This window comes from Fistularia commersonii, chromosome 17 (genome assembly GCF_037954325.1).
Source record: "Fistularia commersonii isolate RoL2024-O1a breed Wild chromosome 17, RoL_Fcom_v1.0, whole genome shotgun sequence".
Lineage (NCBI taxonomy): Eukaryota > Metazoa > Chordata > Actinopteri > Syngnathiformes > Fistulariidae > Fistularia > Fistularia commersonii.
This window is the reverse complement of record NC_141300.1, coordinates 4,876,119-4,896,074: the sequence shown is the minus strand read 5'-3', so window position 1 is coordinate 4,896,074 and position 19,956 is coordinate 4,876,119. Positions and strand designations below refer to the sequence as shown.

The 19,956-nt window shown below is 41.2% G+C and overlaps 1 protein-coding gene across 1 annotated transcript in view; it reads left to right on the top strand.

The window, feature by feature from the left end:
* LOC147224827 (neural-cadherin) overlaps nt 1-19,956 on the top strand; it is a 104,651-nt gene that overhangs the window by 19,764 nt on the left and 64,931 nt on the right. Inside the window, exons 2-4 of the mRNA XM_086163585.1 lie at nt 13,404-13,601; nt 17,316-17,541; nt 18,693-18,897. Coding sequence (XP_086019711.1) covers nt 13,404-13,601; nt 17,316-17,541; nt 18,693-18,897 — 629 coding nt within the window. The remainder of the gene's footprint in view (nt 1-13,403; nt 13,602-17,315; nt 17,542-18,692; nt 18,898-19,956) is intronic.

Below are 19,956 nucleotides of genomic sequence, written 5' to 3'. Positions count from 1 at the left end.
CATTACTTACAGACCTATTTCGAATTTTTCACAATGTTCTTGTCAAGCGGTCAGTAACGCTGATTTTCATTTTCTCCCAAATCTTCTTCTTTTCCTTTTGCCTTTCCCTTCGGGGGTGCCACAGCGAATCAATCTCCTCCATCTAACCTTATTCTCTGTATCGTCTTCTCTCACACCAACTAACGTCATGTCCTCTTTCACTCCATCCATAAATCTCCTCTTTGGTCTTCCTCTAGACCTCCTGCATCCTTTTACCAATATATTTACGATCCATCCCCCAAATATGACTAAACCATCTCACTTTGGCCTCAGATGGATTCATTCCTGATCTTATCCATCCTTGTCACTCCCAAAGAGAACCCAAACATTTTTGCTGCTAAATAATATGATCAAAATAATTGTAATGTCACCTTGACCGGTGACCGAGAGCCCTTACTTCAGGCTGGAATAATTCCGCGTCCTTGTGTGAAACGATCATTTATCTCCCGTCAAAACATATGACGAAAAACTATTTTCTTACAGCAAAATCCTTGTCTTTTTTTCCCTCTCTAGGAAATGGTTTCAAGTGACGGCTACGCGATTCCGCATCAAAAGTTCTCCCAGTTAAATGTGACTTTGGCGGAGAAGTTAGTCAAAGTACAAAACAAAAGGACATTGTGATATGTGTGTGTGTGGGTGTGTGTGATGTAATAGCTAACAGGGTGAAATTGGGAGACGGACAGGCAGGGACATACGTCACGAAACAGTGGGGCAGGGGGGGGAGGGTGGCTGAGGTTGCAATTGCTTCATTAGTTGCCTCTCAACCGTATCTGACGGCAGATCTGGGTGAACACGGAACCGCAGCTCCATATGGCCACACTCTGAAGGCTCCACATCCCAAATTGGGGCCCATGTTATTCATTCATTCATTCATTCATTCATTCATTCATTCATTCATTCCAAGGATCAACCCCAACCTATCCCGGCTGTCATTGGGTGAGAACTTCTCTTCTCTTTTGCCCAGTTACCTGTCAATCACAGGGCCACATATAGATATATACAACCATTCATTCTCTCATTCACATATTATATAGAGACATTGACATACTGCATGTGTTGTGACTCTGGGAGGAGACTATGGAAACTACACAGACAGGCCCACTGCAGGGATCTCACCATGGAGCATCTTGCTGAAAGGTGTCAGCTAAACTCTTAATCTCTTAATCTATGTCAAACTTAAAATGCTTCAAGAAAGAGAGCTTCAAATGCATTGCACGCCTCAAAATTTAATTTTTGATTACCGGAAATTACACGAGTCTCAACTCAGGCCTGGAGTAATTCCACCGTTCTGTTTTTTTTTCCAGATTCAGATAACTGATCACGCAGCATGTGAGAAATGATGTATGTTAATGGGAAATGTGAGAGTTCATGCATGGAATCTCCATTTCCCAGCAGGACGGTCAGACTGTGCCTTTCTGATGATTGGTTAGTCATCGCCGCCACTCTGTAAGCTTTCAGCTTAACTTTAGCCACAGTTGTGCGCAGATTGTCTGGGTGGTGTGGCAAGTGCAAATCTCAGCGGTGGGTCCACCTGAGCAATCCCGGGAGATGTCTCGGCAAATCCCGGAGTCAGGTCTGAAGCGCATGACTAGTTTTGTCAATGCAGGACAAAACAGCCATGGCCTGGATAAGGTTCGTCTCACCGTAAATCGGTAGTCTTATTTATGCTGATGCTGTTTTTGAGCAGGGGGCTGCATTGGAAGTAGAAAAGTCTAATGTTTTAGGAAATTCAATCACACGGATGTGGGTTCGTTTGTAGACTCCTGTAACGGATGATGGAGGATTAGTCCTGCAGTCCGGGCAAGTTTGTTTGTGATGCTGCTGCAGGCGCCTTTGTTTAATCGCCCAAATGTGACATATTGGATTTGGGAAGAATGTAAAACGTGACACGGAAATAATCCTAATTCTGCAACCTGTGTCGCCACGGTAACTCCATTTGAAGTAATTGAGCTTAAAGAAAGGCAATAGACATAGATTCTGAAAGAATGCTGTCAATTTAAAAGCCAGTTTACTGACCGTTTGAGTTTGTGACCACAAGTATGAAGCCAGTCTGATTTCATCTTTAACTTTGATGCTTGAATTCATTTATTTATCTATTATATTTTAAAATGGGTTTTTATTCTATTATTATTATTATCATTATTATGACCTTAATTCATTAATAGGACAAGATTTTACTAACCTTTTTTGCCAAAATCAAAGGTAAACACATGTAGAGGCCCAATTCAGATTCTAAAGATGCTAAGAAGCAATTCAGCAAACAACAAGCAATATAACCATAAGCAAACAAACAATATACAAATCATCAGTTACCTACCGGAACCAACAGCGCTCTGATTATTATTATTATTATCTTCATCATCATCAAGGCACAATTTGAGATTTTCAATGCACTGGTTGGTTTGTGGTCGAGCCAAAGAAAAAATCACAAACAAGATTTAAAAAAAAAAAGATTTTTGAAACATTTGAAGGTCTCCCCTTTGCTTGATGTCCATAAAGCACTGATTGCCTCTCCTCTACGCCTTTTTTTTTTCTGTGAAAACATTCTTCTACTGCTGGAGAAAGAAGTGAATGGGGCAAAATTGTGTGCTTGAATCAATGAAAACCCAAAAAAAAAAAAAAAAAAACGTGGATTTATTTTGTAACATACACCCACGAATCAAACTGAACACATCAGGTAAAAGATTCACCACCTCTTGCAGAAGCGTTGCAGCCGATGAGTCAGCTGCACACCTTGAACATGGAAAACAAGCGCGGGCTTCTTATTTGGCACATATGTACTGTGAAAAACACGAGGCACTTGAAACGGGAAGAAGGAGTCTCAACTGGACTCTGCCCTCCCATTTCAGCATCCGTGACTCATCGCTGCTCCCGGATGGCACCTGTTATGGCAAACAAAACCTTCTGCTTCTCCTGTTTTTTTTTTTTTGAGTTTTCTGCATTGAGAAGTTTTGCAATGGGCAATTTGAACGGCTTTGTTGACACAATGACAAAAGCGACTGTTGAACAACTTCAATCAAGCGTATTTTCAGATTTTGGCAACTGGAACATTTCAGCCGTATGATTTTTGCAAGGTTGAAAAATTGAGTTTTGGCCCAAGCATATAGCTGCAAAACCGCTGCAAAACATAAACTTTTTCATTCATTCATTCATTATCTATACTGCTTATCCTGCGGTCAGGCTTGCACAGCGCTAGGTGTGTGTGGGCGTGGGCGTGGGCACAAGTGTGGGGCTTAAATGTCTTTGGTTGAACGGAGGGTCACACTATCAACTCCAACCATTCACTCGCTCATTCACACGTCACACAGATGAACACGTTCTCACTCCCAAGGCATCAACAGCCTGACAAATGGCAAAAGTTCATTTCTTGTCACGTACCGACGTGTTATAACCCCTTTCTAGTCATTTTGCGACATACCTGGCGCATCATGGATACATCAGCATCCTGTATCCATTGCTAAACACTTATAGACTAGACATCTGCAACTACTGCCATTCAAACTGTACTCGTCCTTGCACCTGCACTCTGCGAGTTGCACCAAACTGCACTTAATGTTTTACTTGCACTGCCAGCACTGTTCATATTCATAACAACATTTACATTACCTAATTTACACTACCTAATTAGGATATGAAGGTAGTTGGTGTGAGAGAGGAGGATACAGAGAATAGGGCTAGATGGAGAGGGTTGATTCGCTGTGGCGACTCCTGAAGGGAAAAGCCGAAAGGAGAAGAAGATTTACATGACCTAATTATTATCAGTACAAATCCAAATACGCTGCGGACAGCAAAGTAAGAATTTAATTGTGCAGGGAAACGTGTGTCCACACTGTACATATGACAATAAACACTTTGAATCCTTAAACCTAACCGAAATAAAAACGGAGTCTGTATTTTCCAATGACGCTGCATAGGAAAACAGACGCTTCTCCTGGTTCGTTGAAAAATGAGAAAGGGTTGCTCGGCGCATCAGCATCCGACACAGGCTTGGGAGTGAGAGTGTGTAGTCCAGACATAGAAGTCAACACGTTTGGCCAACACAGGCTTTCCAATAAACCTGCTGCAAGGTTTTGGACTGTGGAAAGAAACTCTCAGTGATACTTCACGCAGAAAGGGCATGTGTCGGAATCCAACCGGGGACCTTCCTGCTGTGAAGCAGAAGCGTTCTAACCACTAACCACTGCGCCACCGGGCTTCCGCAGCAATCATTTCATTGTTTATTTGTAAAAGGCTTAAATGAAAGAGGTTTACCAAAGTTAGCGATGTGTGACTGAAATGTGCTTATATATTCATGGGCTTTAAGCGCTTTCACATCACGGCCAGTACCTTTGTTCAGTTAAATGTATTAGCATTCTGCCGCTTCTGCTGTCACACTTCAATAAAAAAATGGCGCATCAAAAGGGATAGGAACACACTCCTAGTCTTAATCTCTTCTGTAATCGGCATTGGTGATGGGAATACAAGTTTACTGCAAGGTGTGTTTGGAAAAAAAATACGCACAACAGATAAAACAAAAAAAAGGCTTCAGACCTTGAAGACGAGTCGCTCCTGATGGAAAATTATGTTGTATTTGTGTTTGTATTGTGTGGGCCGTTCCGGAGTGTTTGCTCGAATTCCTCGGTTAATAGATTTCCGGCACGCCTCACGTATTGGGCCTCGTATTCGTCCCCGAGGTGGTGGCCAACATTACGTATCGCTCCACCTCGGAGCTGATATTGGGCTTTCCTTTTCTCCCGCCTCCTGCGTCAGCACCTCCGAGATGCAACGTCTCGCATGGGCAGAAGTACTCACAAATGCAATTTCCTTAATTTTGAATAAACAAATAAATAAATAAATAAATATATAAAATCTTAATGCCTCTCTCTCTTCCTCCCGGAGTGGACATTGGAGGAACCAAGGGAGGAATGGAAAAACGCTCAGATATTATTCTGTTGCATCTCCCCTCTGTTCTGCTCTGTGCTAAGCATCACACAATACTCATTCCTTCCTTCACACAGCTCTACTCATCCTCTTTTCTGTCCTTCTATCCCTTCTCTACTCTCATCTTCTTCCCACACACACATGCACATGGGGTGTCTTTTTAATGTGCACGCTTTGCATGTGCACACAAGCACTTGAGACAACTTTCTCTCTCCATTTTTTTTTTTTTCGTACCGACAAGCCACTTAGCGGCTTTATATAGCAACTACCCAAGGAGAGGATTAGCAGCGGGAAACATCAACAGAAAAGGCTTCCACTGATACGGAACACACACCGATGCACGACTCGCCTGCATGCGGCCACATTATTATACCCACAGATCTCGGACTAACCCATTATCAACCACCTTTTATGGTATATAATTTTTTCAGTTTATCATCTAGCAGATGCTCTGGGGGGATTATAGCATGCTACCAAGGCGGGCCTCACGGCACACTTACGCAAAACCTCCCAAAAGCACATTTCCGCTTTGGGATCTCTCCACTTCTTTGATAGCATCTTTTTTGTTTTTTTTCGGGTTAGGGGAAGCAGACTGTGTCAGGTTACTTTCTTCCTCACGGGCCCTGTTTCTCACAGCCAATGAAAACGCCAGATCTTTGCGATATCACACATCTCTGCAACCAGAGTGCGTGCCACATGTTTTGTTTTTTTTTCACTTTTACACCTCATAACACACACACACACACACACACACACATACACACACACACACACACACACACACACACACGTATATTCTTCATTATCATTCCAGAGCTGATGGGCTCTAATTATCTACTTTGGCTCTGATTAGTCCCCGTAACAAGCTAATTAGATGGAGCCTTGTAAAATCATCCCCACTATTACAAGGGAGACATGGGTTGGATCGACACCAATACGCGTAAGGGAAGGGTTATGAAAAAAAAAAAAAAACGAAAAACAACAACAACAAAAAAAAGGATAGTCAACTGGATGTTATGAGCTGGGGTTGATTTCGGTCTGATTAAATGCCTTTTAAGACTCTGCTCCCGGCAGCCGGATATTTATCTGCCCTCATTATTCATCACAGCTTTTTTTTTTTTTTTTTTTTTTTTTTCCAAAGCGGGTTGATCAGGCTTAAACAGCACAAACTGCCACTGTTGACATTTTAGAAGATAGCATCTGACCGCTGATTAGTTTCATCGCCCCCGTGATACAGCGCCTATTTATCAAAACCAAAAAAATAAAAACTTTCATCAGATCTAAATCTGAACTTTCTCTATCCACAGAGCAACTTACAAGCCATGGTAAAATAAAAAAAAAACTTAATTCTCTTCTCTTCCCTCTTCCGCACTCCCTTATTATCCCTCTAAAAATCCTTTTAGGAGCTGTCACACACTTTATAGCTATTATGTTTCACTTGTGAACGCTCTCGAGCTAGTCCTGAGCGCGAGCGCTGTATTATCCATCAAAATTCATCTTAACTCTAAGCCAGTTAAGGAATAGGACTTTGTTTGATCTCAGCATATTTTCTGCTTTTCAACTCATGCGAAGGAACACCCGAAGATTCACCGTAGCGCTTCCTGTGGTGTGCATGTGTGCGTCGCATTCAGTAATGTAAGATTCCTATTTCCCTGTAATTAACTTCAGGAGATCTTATAGTTCCATCATCTGTTGGATCATCGACGGGTAATAAAAAGGCACCTTGCTGACTCCCGCTGCCTCCCTCTGGGATTAAGATCAGATATAGCTTGAGGTCACTCACAGGATAGCCTTTGCATAAAGGGATTGGAAAGACATCGTTGTTTTTAAGTCTTTAACTAACCCCTGTGTGTGTGTGCGTGAGGGAGAGAGAGCTACCATAAGCTATGTCAACTTTGCCAACATGTGTCAAGGCATGACGGAGCAGGATCAATCAGTATCCCATCTAAAATCCTCAGGCTCGTGTTTCGTGCGCGTGTTTGTGTGTGTGTGTGTGTGTGTGTGTGTATGCGTGCCGCACATTTGAGGGAGTGACATCTTTGCTGAGATGAAGTTAGTGTTCGACCTCGACCCACTGGGCTACCCGGCATCTCTCCCCAAGCCCTTTCTGTGCCACTTTGACACGAGATCATAGCTGGTATTTATGGTATCGGTGTCAGAGCTGTAAATACTGCGGCTTACTTTACTTTTGCTCCAAACGCACTTCCGCAAGTCAGAGGGAGCCCCAAAACGAAACATTGCGATTTGACTGGCAGCGTTAACATAAACAGTAGGAATATACAATAAAAAAAGAGAGAAATTGGTATTGTTTTGTGGTTGGATTAGATTAGATTAGATTCTGCTTTATTGTAGTGACACATGTATAAGTACAGGGAAACGAAATGCAGTTTACCATCTAACCAGATGTGCAAAAAAGCAGCAGGTGATGAATAAATGATGAATAAATTAACAGTATGATAAATTAAGCAATCGTCTGACATGTATGATATCAGTGATATACAGATGATTTACAGAATGGATACTATGTGCATATACAGATGCATACTTGCATTAAATGTGGTAAACTATATGTGGGAACTTTGGACATCATTTACAGGAGGAAATGAAGAGATGAAAAGTTATGCTATACAAAATTTACATTTCAAATGAATATGAAATAGTGCATAAATAAATCTACTGCTCACAAATTAAAGGGAAAACTTAAACAACACAATGTAATTCCAAGTCAGTCACACCTCTCCACTTGGGAAGCAACAGTGATTCATTTTTGACTTGTTTTAAGGACATTAGATCAATGTTGGATCGGCCTGAAGTGTGTTTTTCCACTTCATTCCGAGTGTGACTCCAAATCCAGACCTCCATGGGTTAATACATTTGATTCCCATTGATAATTTTTGTGAGATTTTGCTGCCAGCACATCCAATTATGTAAAGAACAAAGTTTTTAGTAGGAATATTTCATTCATTCAGATCTAGGATGTGTTATTTTAGTGCTCCCTTTATTTGTTTTGAGCAGTGTAAATATAGACAGTAGCTTCCTAGAGTTACTTAACCAGGGTGGTGTTGTGTTATATTTATATATATATATGTATATGTATATGTGTGAGTATATAAATCTTGTATGGTAAGAAAACTCTGTCACATGTCCCCGGGATCTTCAACAGCATCATTTTAAGAGCATTAAGGCTTTCACATGTACTGGGTCAATTTAATCTGACCCACAAAACAGCTACCGTCCAAATAAATCAACTTTGAATCTATCTTCTGTAAAGCTGAAGGCCCTCGCTTTTCTGATTGCTGCATTTCCTTTCACGCGTATAATAATGTCCAGCTGTGATTTCTAGACAGTTACATGTTACATTTCCCCTGCGGTCGTCATTGCCTTACAGTCGCACGCTGGTTTTTGCCTTGGGTGCTGTGGCGCGTTCTTGCCCTCTGCCCTGGCTTACGGTGAACGGGTTCGTAATTGGATTTCTGGAATCTTCTTATTCACTCCAAAGAAGTGGTGACCATGAGACAAAGTACCTGCTGCGCAGAGCAACTTCAGCACTAGTCACTGTTACTTTACTTTGGGAAAAAAGCGAAACGGTTGTTGGGGTTTCCATGGGAACCCGGATGCCTCGATGAGAGTCTCCATGCCACGTCCAATAACAGCAGTCTCGTGCAGTGTTGAAGAACGGCAGTGCATAAAATGGCAAATTAAACTGTGTGTCGACTTTGCCAAAATAAGTCCTAAAAAACAATTTGTGAATGCTTTGTTTTAACACTGCAGCTTTTTCAATTGAAGTAAAAAAAAAGTTACTAAGGATACTGTTTGGACTGAAAAGTCAAACAATTTTATTCTGAATATGCTGTATGGATGGATGAAGAACTTTACACAGAACAATAAGATGATATATTTTTAAGACTATATTAAATCATACTGTTTATTCATGATTAAAATGAAACTCAAAGTATTTTATTTTATTTTATTTTATTTTATTTTATTTTATTTTATTTTATTTTATTTTACTTTTAACACGCCAAGAAAAGTTAAATTAAAAGACAATATTTAACACTGAAAATTTAAATGCACAGCGTTTTTGACAAATGAGAATTCTAGTCAGTTAACATCCATTCAGCCGTGCCCCACTTTGCTCCCAGCTTCTTCGAAGGACGCAAGTCTACATCATACATCAACATATGAGACCCCCCCCCCCCGAGGATTTTCAAGTCTGAGTCCTTTGCTCTGCTCATCCTGACCTTACATCACTGCTTTTGCCTGGCAACATTGAAAATTAGCCAGACAACAAATAGAAATTGAGGCATAAATATTCATCTTTATAAATGTGGTAGATGTATTGTGTCCAGCGGCACTGGCACTGACTCCTCGACCAGCTCAACTAAAAATAAATACAAGCTCATCTTCTGATTTCAAATATTTTGCTCTGGTGATCTATCACTAATCGCTAATTGCTATCACTAATAGCTTTCTGGCATAGACCGCCCATCTATTAATTTTCTATATTACATTTCCTGCACTTGCTGGCCAGGCGTTAGAGGAAATCTGCGCCCAGGGCGGAAACACAGTCAGACATAGAACAACTTAGTGGGTCAATTTAGATCGTTTACTCTAAGATTTGACTTTGTGTGAGCCTTGTAGGTTTTATATCCGTTTAACTTAACTTCATCTGCCCTCATGTCCACCATATAGATTTTAGAATGCTGTTCAGGTAATCGATCCCAGATGGGAAAACGTCTGCAGGTGTTGCAGGTTCGATTGTCCGCAACCGACCTGAGCGCCGCCACATCATTGGGTTCAACATTGTGCTGCCAGCGTGGAAGTCATTACGGCTTCACAGACAACCCGCATATGTGTCCGTGTTGGTGTCCTGCTGGGCCGCGCAGATCGAGGTCATCGCTCATTTCTTGCTCCGTCTTCATTCTTAACCGATTTTATATTCACATGTGTGCCCCCCTTTTGCCGCTCTCCTCTTTACTCTCCTGAACAGGCGTGAGGCACATTCATTACTTCTCATTACAGCGAGAGAATTGAAGAAAAAGTCCTATTTTACTGTCAGCCCTAACATTTCTGTCTTGTGGCCACCTGTGATGATATGAACTGATGGGCAAGCATGTCAGTCATGGAGCTCCATTTTTCATGAATAATAATTGACTACTATATGTACAAAAACAATCTCTCTCCTACAGATTATTCCAGCTTTCCTGAATAACACATTTGGATTTAAGTGCATCTGCAGCCGTATGGATGTGTATTGTGCCTTGCATCTTGCGAGATGTGGCGAGCCCAGTCGGCTGGAGAAAGACCGTCAACTATCTGCAAAGCAGGTCACGGTGAGGCGGAGGCACTTGAAAGAGTCGTTGGCCCAAAAAGTGAAAATTCGGTTATTTATCTGCTGAGGCCCGACACCGAGAGAAGGTGAGGTGAGCCTCTCTTTCAAACGATTGAACTGAATGGCGGCTGGAAAATTCACGTGTCTAAACAAACTGGACAAAGAAAAAAAAAAAAAAACAACAAACTGCCTTCATCCCCTGCCCCAGTGGTGTAATCCAATTCTCCAAAAGCCTTGCCACGCGAAGATGGCTTGAATAGTTGTCGGCTCGGCAAAATGCGGGTTTTGCTTCCTTGCTCGAGTACCGCGCACATCCGGGTGCACGGTGAATTTTCATCGGGTGGCGGGCGGTGAAATTAACCAGAACTTGCAATATCTGCAGACATGAATGTAGCTTCGGCTACAAAGGCACAGTGCATGTTTTTTGAAAAAGAGGAGTGCAAATGATGTCTTTTCAAGTCAAGCTCCCGTGTTTAGAGTCTTGTAAACTTGCTTCCTGCTGGGCGAGGAGGAATTCCTTGCTTTTTCTTCTTTTTTTTTTTCTCTTGACCATTCACACGGGATGAGGCTGAAATACTTTTTTCTTTTTGTTTTTTTCATGGGAAAATACGGGAAAAACTAAAAAAGAAAAACCCACTCAAGCTTGTTCTTGCTGAGGGCTGACCATTTCTCTTCACCTCACTTCAATTTATTTAATTTCATGTCATTTTAGTTTTTGGCAAAAAAAAAATCCTTAGCCAAAATTGCCCTGAATGAGTGAGTGAATGGTTGTCTGTTGGACGACGGTAGACGACGGATATTTGGATGAAATACTTTAGTCAACACATTCATGCAATTATCTGTTGCTTGTACACACACACACACACACACACAAATATTGATACATACATACATAAAATTTACCGCATGTTTGTATGCGTGTACATAATACATATAGTAGATATCTATACACATACATGTATATAGTGTATACAAGCATGCATCCATCTATACATACATACAGTACACATATGTGTGCATGCATATATGGTATATACAGTAAATATGTATTACACTACATATACACTATGTAAGTATGTATTTATGTATGTTTGCAAACATATTCAAATACACACACACAATATATATATATATATATATATATATATATATATGTATCATCATCATGCATCTTCTCTTACTTTTGGCTGTTCGCTTCAGGGATTCACCTCAGCAATTCATCCACCTTCATCTAGCCCCATTCTTCACATGCCCTTCTCCTCTCACACGCAACTAACTTTCAGTTCCAACTTCTGTAAATTCAGTATCTCTGCCCAACCCTGCTCTAACAAAACATCTAACATGTGCTGTCCCCCCCGATGGACTCATTACTGATCCTATTCATCCTCCTCACTCCTGAAGACATATCAATTCATATGTACATATGCAAACATCAGTAGCTCGAGGTGTGGTTCGTGGTTGTTAAGGCATTGACTCCTTTGGATTGAGATTCACAATTGTAAGAACTCCAAAGAGTATGTTGTTCCTTTATTCAAATGACTGCATGCATATTGACAACTGGCAATGCTTCATATCTCATCAGCGTACCTCTTTCTCTTTCTCTAACACACACACACACAAACACACACATGCATAGGAACATATTTGGCCCAGAAAGACTATTTCTTTTATTGCAGCAAGAGATAACGGCTGGAGCTAATGTGCTTCGCACCCTCAGTGTGTTCTAAATAATTCATACTCATTTTAAACAAATATGAGTATCAAGGGCTAAACCAAAAAATTTCAATTTTGACACCCAGTTCAACTTTTAGTTGTTTTTAAAACATTCAAATCCGGCGCTTTAATCAGTTTTAATGCATGTTGCTAATCAAGTGGAGAACAAGAAATACAAGAGAATAATTTGCTTGGGATTCATTTTTTTTTCAACGAACACTTTTTTTTTTACTTAGTCTCATCTAATTTTTTTTCAGAAATCTATTTGTGGTCTTACCTTTATTTGTATTCATGGTCCATGTGCCTATCCTTCTGCACAAAAAGATTGTTGTACAACTTTATTTTTTTGTTTCATTTATTTATTTCATTTATAGTTTCATTTATTCATTTGATTCGATTATTTAGTTATGATTATTTATTTATAACTATTTAATATTCTAAATATTCAGATACAAACCACCTCACATGCACCCCCTCAAGGTGCGGCACAGTACTGTATGCCTCACCATGTGACTTTCTTTGTGGTTTATTGTTTGAACAGTGAGAGTAATTCTGTCACACATTTACATGAAAAATATTCCACAAGCTGTAGAAGGTAATTTTACATAATTATATAAAAGATATAGTGTACTATTCAAAACATTATATTACAAAAACAAACATGTGCAACACAGCACTCTGCAGAACCACAGTCTTGTGGCCCTGTGTTTGCAGGGTAATGTATGAATTCAGCAATTTTCATTTAAGAATATGTTAAAAATTAATAATTGAATATCACAATAATTGAAATCACACAGAAAACACACGCATAACACAGATCAGTGTAAAAGTATTAATATTTAATTATATAATGTGAATGTATAATTCACATTGTCATTATTACCTTTTTATTTTTCCCGATTTGCCTCACCTGCCTCACACTGGTATATATATACATATACATATAAATATTCATATACATATACATATACATATACATTAAACTATTATGTGACACACTATAACAGATTGCAGTGGGTCTCTTGCCAATATCAGCTGTGATTGGCTCAAGTGCAAATACAATCCAGCGTGCATAATGAATAATGCAGGAAATGAATGAATGCATTTATTGTAATTGTCCATGGAAAAGAAATATCTATATGCAAATCTATAAATGAAATTGTGTGTTTCTGTGCATGTAAGTGTGAAAAGACTATTAAACTATAGTTTGTTAAGCATTAGGTCGAGCAGAAGACTTCCATAAAAGCGCTACCTGAGCTAGCCCGCCCCTCTGCCGAGCGGCTGCGTGTCCGTGGGCAGATTCGCCCGGCTGCTCATCTCCCCACACACGCACACAGTTACATGACAGCTGTCACTTTGGGTAACCAGTGCTCCGTCATTGTCTGTCTCTGTTCCCCAGGCCCGGACTGGTACCTGAACAAGGTGAAGCTGAAGATCACTGATGTCAATGACAACGTCCCCGAGTGGAATATGAAGCCCTACCCTTACCTGGCTGGAGTTTCCCCTCAGGCCCCCGCGGGAACATTTGTTTACCAGCTTCAAGCACACGATGGTGATGAAGGGAAAAGTGGAGAAGTGGAGTACTTTTTGTCAGACGGTGAGCTCACACACACATACGGTTGGGAGGACGAGGTTGTTGAAATCGTCCGACTTGCTATTGTGCACAGGGAGTAAATGTGAGCGGTCAGATCAGCAGCGCGGTCGCTACAAACAGACATTCACACAGTCACTCATGCATTCATGGACTCTTTAGGTGTCCATTAGTTTCTCCCTTGGTCACTGCCTCTGCCTCAATGTTTGTATCTAACTCATTCCAACACACACACACACACACACACACACACACACAGCACGGCAAACGTGCAATTCCATTTATAGCCAGACGCCTTCACGTTCGTTTATTCACTTACCCTGCTCTCTGGTCTATCTGTCTGCCACTGTCTCTTTCATACACACACACACACACACACACACACACACACACTACCCTATTTCACATACACTCATGAGCTGTTGGAAGTCTGCCAGAACCATAGACCCCCTGGTGGTTGCAGGGATAGAGGTTTGCTGGCATGTCAGAGATGGGGGATGTGCTAATCTTCCCCAATGGGGCTTTGCAAAACACCACTGACTTCCTTCTGACTCATTAGTCCGTTGCTGATGCAAGTTAAATCACGATCATCCAGAGGTGCCCATGGTCTCGTTCACTGTGCCAAGAACTCCTCTATGAAGCCAGGCCCGCCTCCCACAGCTCGCGCCGACTAAATGAATTTGCTCAGGAGTTATCAAACCCAATGTCGAGGCTGCCCATCGTTTATTTAACCCTCTTATCATGTACTTAACTTTCCAACCTCAAGAGGATGAGAGAATAGCTGGCCTTTTCATAAGCGAGGTCTGTCCATCTGGCCACGATTTCAGCTTTACACTGACAGCCATTGTGATTGCTTTCTAGATTTGTAAGTGGCGATACAGCAGTTTGAAATGTGCACCGTCCTGTCTTGAAGGCTCAGATAATAATCTGGTCAAAATGGCCTTTGGGTATTTGTAGCAGGAGTTTTCCATCATATCGCTACATCTTTATTCGTAGATTAAGGCCGCTTTGCCGCCATGTAAACACGGCTGGTAGAATGATCGCAATGAGCGGGATCCTGTGATAAGATCAAAATCTAAATAAAACAAAATAAAATAAAATGTAGAACAGTTTTCTCCTCTTCATACGGGGTTAAGTGCAAATTAAGGTCCTACATAATAATGTGCCTGAAGATAATTGTCCCTCCTATTTGTATTATTGAAAAATAAGTTGATGGATCGCAAGTATAGAGAATGTATCGACACCTTATGTTGCAGTGCATCTTCGAATCGTTGGGTCCAAACTGTATGTCTATAGACCAATGGACCAAAGTCCAAAAAAAGCTAAAAAAGCATTCTGTTTGTAAAGAACACTTTATATAAAATCATCATCAATAATAATAATAATGATAATAATAATAATAATAATATTAATAATAATAGTGACAATAATAAAAACAACAACAACAACAACAACAACAACAACAATAATAATAATAATAATAATGCGACTCGCAGGGAATAAATAAAACAAAGTGAAACATCCGCAGACAGCCAGTCACTATATTTGTTGTTCAAAAGCAAAGTCTTGGCGAAAGCAGTGTCAGAAAAGGGCCAAAAGCCGAGTGAAAGAGCACGATGATTCGATTTCGAGGCTGTCATTATACTTATTTTATGTCCTGCAAAACTCACGTTTACCAGTCGGATTAGAATGCATCACCACGTTCGCATTTCCACATCTGAGCCTCCGTGTTCTGTGTGCCATTATTTTTTGTGCCCGGTCTACCAGACATTAAAAAAAGACCTGAAAGTACGACCGACTGAGCCACACTCCAAGCAAACCAAGTTAGCAAAAGTGAAAAAAAAAATCCAATAAGGAAATTCATACCCGAGGATTTGACATGTGGTTCCAGGCAAAATTGTAATTTGTCTTTCATAAACCTTACGATTCCAGAAAAGGACTGCGACATGAGCAACGAGCTTGTTGTGCAGCTTCTCAAAAGAGCGATTTCTTGATCACAAAGCTGCAGGCAAAACCCAACAATCGTTTTCATTAGTGGCCCGGCTACTGTTTACCAGCCGCCAAATTAATTATCACAACAGTGTCATGATAAAGACTAATCTTCATTAACATGTCATAACACATTTGTTAAGCAAATGATCGTGTTTAACCAGATTTCCTTTCGATTACCCCATCGCAAATACGCCTTGGGTGCTTCCTTAACAAGATGTTAATGAGGAATGCGGCGCTGGAAACACACAGGATGGTGTCCGGTGGGATTTTGGCCCTTCATGCAGTTTGTAACAGATATCGGAAAATCTCCGAGATGCAGCTGGCTACGGCTATTTTCTGGTTCGAAGGTCGAATGTATTGCTGACAGATAGCACCTCGTGTTTACAATCTTTATACCTCAATAACATTTTTATTTGTGATTTGAAAAAAAAAAAAAAACAGGCATTAAGAGGGGCGTCTCTAACGGAAGAATTATCTCTAGCATTTTATTTTTTCATATTCTTTTTAATGTAACTTACATTTATGAGAAAGTGATTTGTTCCAGCTTACAAATGCAGGATTAATCACAAAACCACATTCATTGTCAGATAAATGAAATATTTGAAGAATCCAATTCAATTCAAACACGATACAGTCATTTCTGAATTCACTGTTGAAAGAAAAGGGCAGAGATGTAACTTGAAAAATTTTTTTTTTTAAATGAATCAATAATTAATCACTATTCTTGAATAGATTTTACATCAACGATTTTTTTTTTTTTTTTTTTTTGCAAAGGGAGCCGTGGGAGCATAGTTTGATTGACCAAAAATACCAAAGAGTTTAAATCATAGATTTAAATGTCACAATGTTGTTAAGTCAAAGCTGTGGAGCCACTCCATACTTGGCCTGTTAGTTCAACTATAATATACCAAGCTCTGGTATATTATAGCTCTGCTGCTTTTCTTTTTGAGAAAGCTCATCGTTAGGGCGAGGGTAGTATCTCATGATGTTGCCATGGGTGACTCTGCAGAAGGATATCCCATGATTGACATCTGTCTTTCCTCCCACTCTTCTTATCCTGTCTGCTCTCACGTCCCTTCATCAATGCATATATGCTGGTAACCTCATGCATTCTGCCGAGTCCTTGGCTCTCTTATTTCGGAGGTTTCCGAAAGGGGTGTTTTGATCCTGCCAGGAGACCGCCACAGTTATCTTTTAATGAACATTGAAGTTATTATCATATCATTCAGCTGTTACCATGTAACTATCGGTGATACAGTTATTAATAAGAAGAGGTCAATTGTGTCTGCCCATATCAACCCTCCTTGATCATGCCCTAGTTTTCAATCTCTTTATCCTCCTCTCCCACTAACCTTTTTTTGATCCCAGCCAGTTGAGACAGAAGGCCATCGAGCGCAGATCTGTCCGAGGTCGCCACTGTCTCAGAGTGCTCACGGAGGAATGTTTGGTTTCTGTCAATGGTAATAAAACGTGGGGCCCAGACCTGCTCCCAATGCAAAGTGTCATTAGACAACTGCATTGGGATTTGACGCCGTATACATAAAATCTGACTTGACTTATAAAGACAATGACAACGACTTGACACATGAAGGGATGTCACAACGTGCTGAAATATTCATTTGAAGAAGATAAAGCTGGCTACAAAGAATACATTCTGCTGCTCTATTTCTCAGTTGTTACTTGCCAATGGTAAAGAAAAGTCTCAGATGTCTTTGTGCCCCCCTGCAGGCGGCGATGGCTGCTTCTCGGTGGACAAAACGACGGGCCAGGTGTCGACCACGGGGCTGCTGCTCCAGAACGACAGGGAGTACTTGTTAAGCGTGGTCGCTCTCGATGGAATGGGCAGCCGCAGCGTTCCCGCCATGCTCTCTGTAGTGGCTGGAGTCCGAGCGCCGCAGTTCGCCAACACCAGCTACATCATCTCCATACCAGAGAACACACCCGAGGGGCAGCCGTGAGTAACGCCAGCTAATGCCTGCCAAAACTTGCATAAACAGCTGGTGCTTCTGCCCGATGCTGAGAATCGGGCACCTTAAATTAAGTTATTTCAGTCTTGTTATCATCCATGACATATATATAGATACATTTGTCATTTATACTTTGTTAGTATGGTGAAAATATGTCCTTTGGGAGGCCTCACAACACTGCAATCCACACATTCTAAATCATTCAACCTTTAACATAAACGGATGCTTGCATCGAATGTGGAAAATTCCCTTCAAATGGTTTCCAGGATCACAGTTGATGACGAGGAGTCAAAAAGATGGCTTTAAGAGACATGGATGTACGCAATATGATGTCACAATACTGAAATCCATTTATTATCGGCATCCAGATCAGCCAGTGGTTCAGGTGTTCCTTGAACCACGTAAAATGACAAATATGGCAGAAATACCAGGGTAGGTTTGGGTGAAATCCTCCAATTTTAGCTTATCGGGAGCTATTCTTAAGAGTGGACACGCGTGAGTTGAATGCAATTTAATGCAACTGATTCCTGTGGAGAATGAAATAAAGTTACAGGTACAACGCATTATGACATTTGCCGGACGCATAACAGTCCTAGAGATCAGATTTGCACATCCGTAAATATCCCAGTCGTGTTGCGAAACTGTTCATTGCAGAAGCGTCAAACTATGAGACAAATAAAACCAACTTTTTAACATTTATGAACGCATATGTCCTGCCAAAATGAACGCTGACCCACATACAGCAAGTTTTTCCCTACGGCTGAATTTCAAACGCTGCTTTTTTAAAATTTTTTTTTTTTTAGACTTGCGTTAATGCATATTTATATGGTCACACCACTGAAGCCAAGCATGAGTTGACTTATCATCATGTCACACCATTAGCCGAATGCATACGCACTTAACCATAGAAACAAACATTGATATCTGCATAATAGAATAACATGATTCCACAGAACTGACAAGTACTGATTGACTGCATTTAATGCACTCAGCCAATGGGCCATATAGTAATTGATTTCATTATAGCCTGATGCTGATGTCGGAGAAAAGGATTTCAATTTTAATTCAACATGTGTGCGGCTGAAGTCGGGTATAAAACATCTCTCTCTCCATTTCTTGTCTGTCATCCCTCTCCCAGCTTTTTGGTGGCGTTTGCCATTTCCTTCCAGAAGCAGCCGGTTAGCTACAGCCTGCTGATCAATCCCAGCAGCCTTTTCAGCATCCAGCAGGAGACCGGAGAGATTAGTCTGACCCGGACTCTGGACTACGAGAGCGACCAGCGGCGGTACTTGCTGATGGTGCGAGCCAGCGAGGAGCCCGGCAGCCTGAGCACCGTTACAGAGGTTGGTTTTAACAGGCAGCTCACATAAAGTCATTTTAAAGTTCACACACTCTGGTCAATCCAGACCACAACCTGAGCTTCACTGTGATGTTTATTATCACATCTGTCACACCGGCATTTATTTGTACTGAGCTGAAATGAAAGCCGCAAGTGTTGATGGGGGAGGGTCTCACAAAGCTCTCAGACAGAGCACTAAAGGTCTCACATTGGCAGACAAGGCTGCTTTAACAGCAACAATTTGATCCTGGCCTCGACCTACTGACTTCACATCACAAGTCGATTCCCTCAAAAGGGAAGTCAAGAGCGCTTTTTGCCGTCTCGGTGGTTTAAAAAAAAATTGACAACTGAAATCCCAAATCCTGGCCGGCAAGTCTCGAGCGACCCGTGGTTCAATCTTAGATTAACGCCTCACAGTAGCCCCCCCCCCCCCCGTAGGGATTTTTTTTTTTGCAGTTCCTAGAACCTTTTCAGGAGCTAGCATTCAGACAGCCTAAGAAACAGGAGCGATGGACCTCAGGTACTAGAAATACTTTAGCTGCCACTCATGGGAGGCACGGTCTTTTCACAGTTTCCATAGTAGGACATGCGGCGTAGCTGCTTGATCGGTCAAACTCATAAGCCTCGACCTCCTGTGATGCACCATTTTAAAAAAAAAACCTTGAGGTCAGCTGTTTTCTTGCAGCAAAATGGAAAGAAGCGGCGTGAAATGGAATGACAAAGACGTCCAAGCTCTTCTGGCCTACGAAACCGAAATAATTACAGAGTTAGCAAACCCCGGGAGTTTTCACACTTCGAAGCAGCACATGAAGGCAAAAAGTAATACTTCAACCCATTTCGATACTCCATGGTTATTATTCCTTCTTCTTGGTGGTGTTTTTTTTTTTTGAGTGATGCGCTTAAGGTACACGTGGCAGATGCTTGTGTCCCACCTGTCCCTATCCTGGAAGGAGTAATAGCTGCGGATTAGCCAGGAAAGGTTCCTTCTGCGTTTTCTCTTTTCCTAACTAAGAGGTCGCCCAGGAGGAGGTTAGCTCCTAGATCAAAACGGACAGTTTTTGGA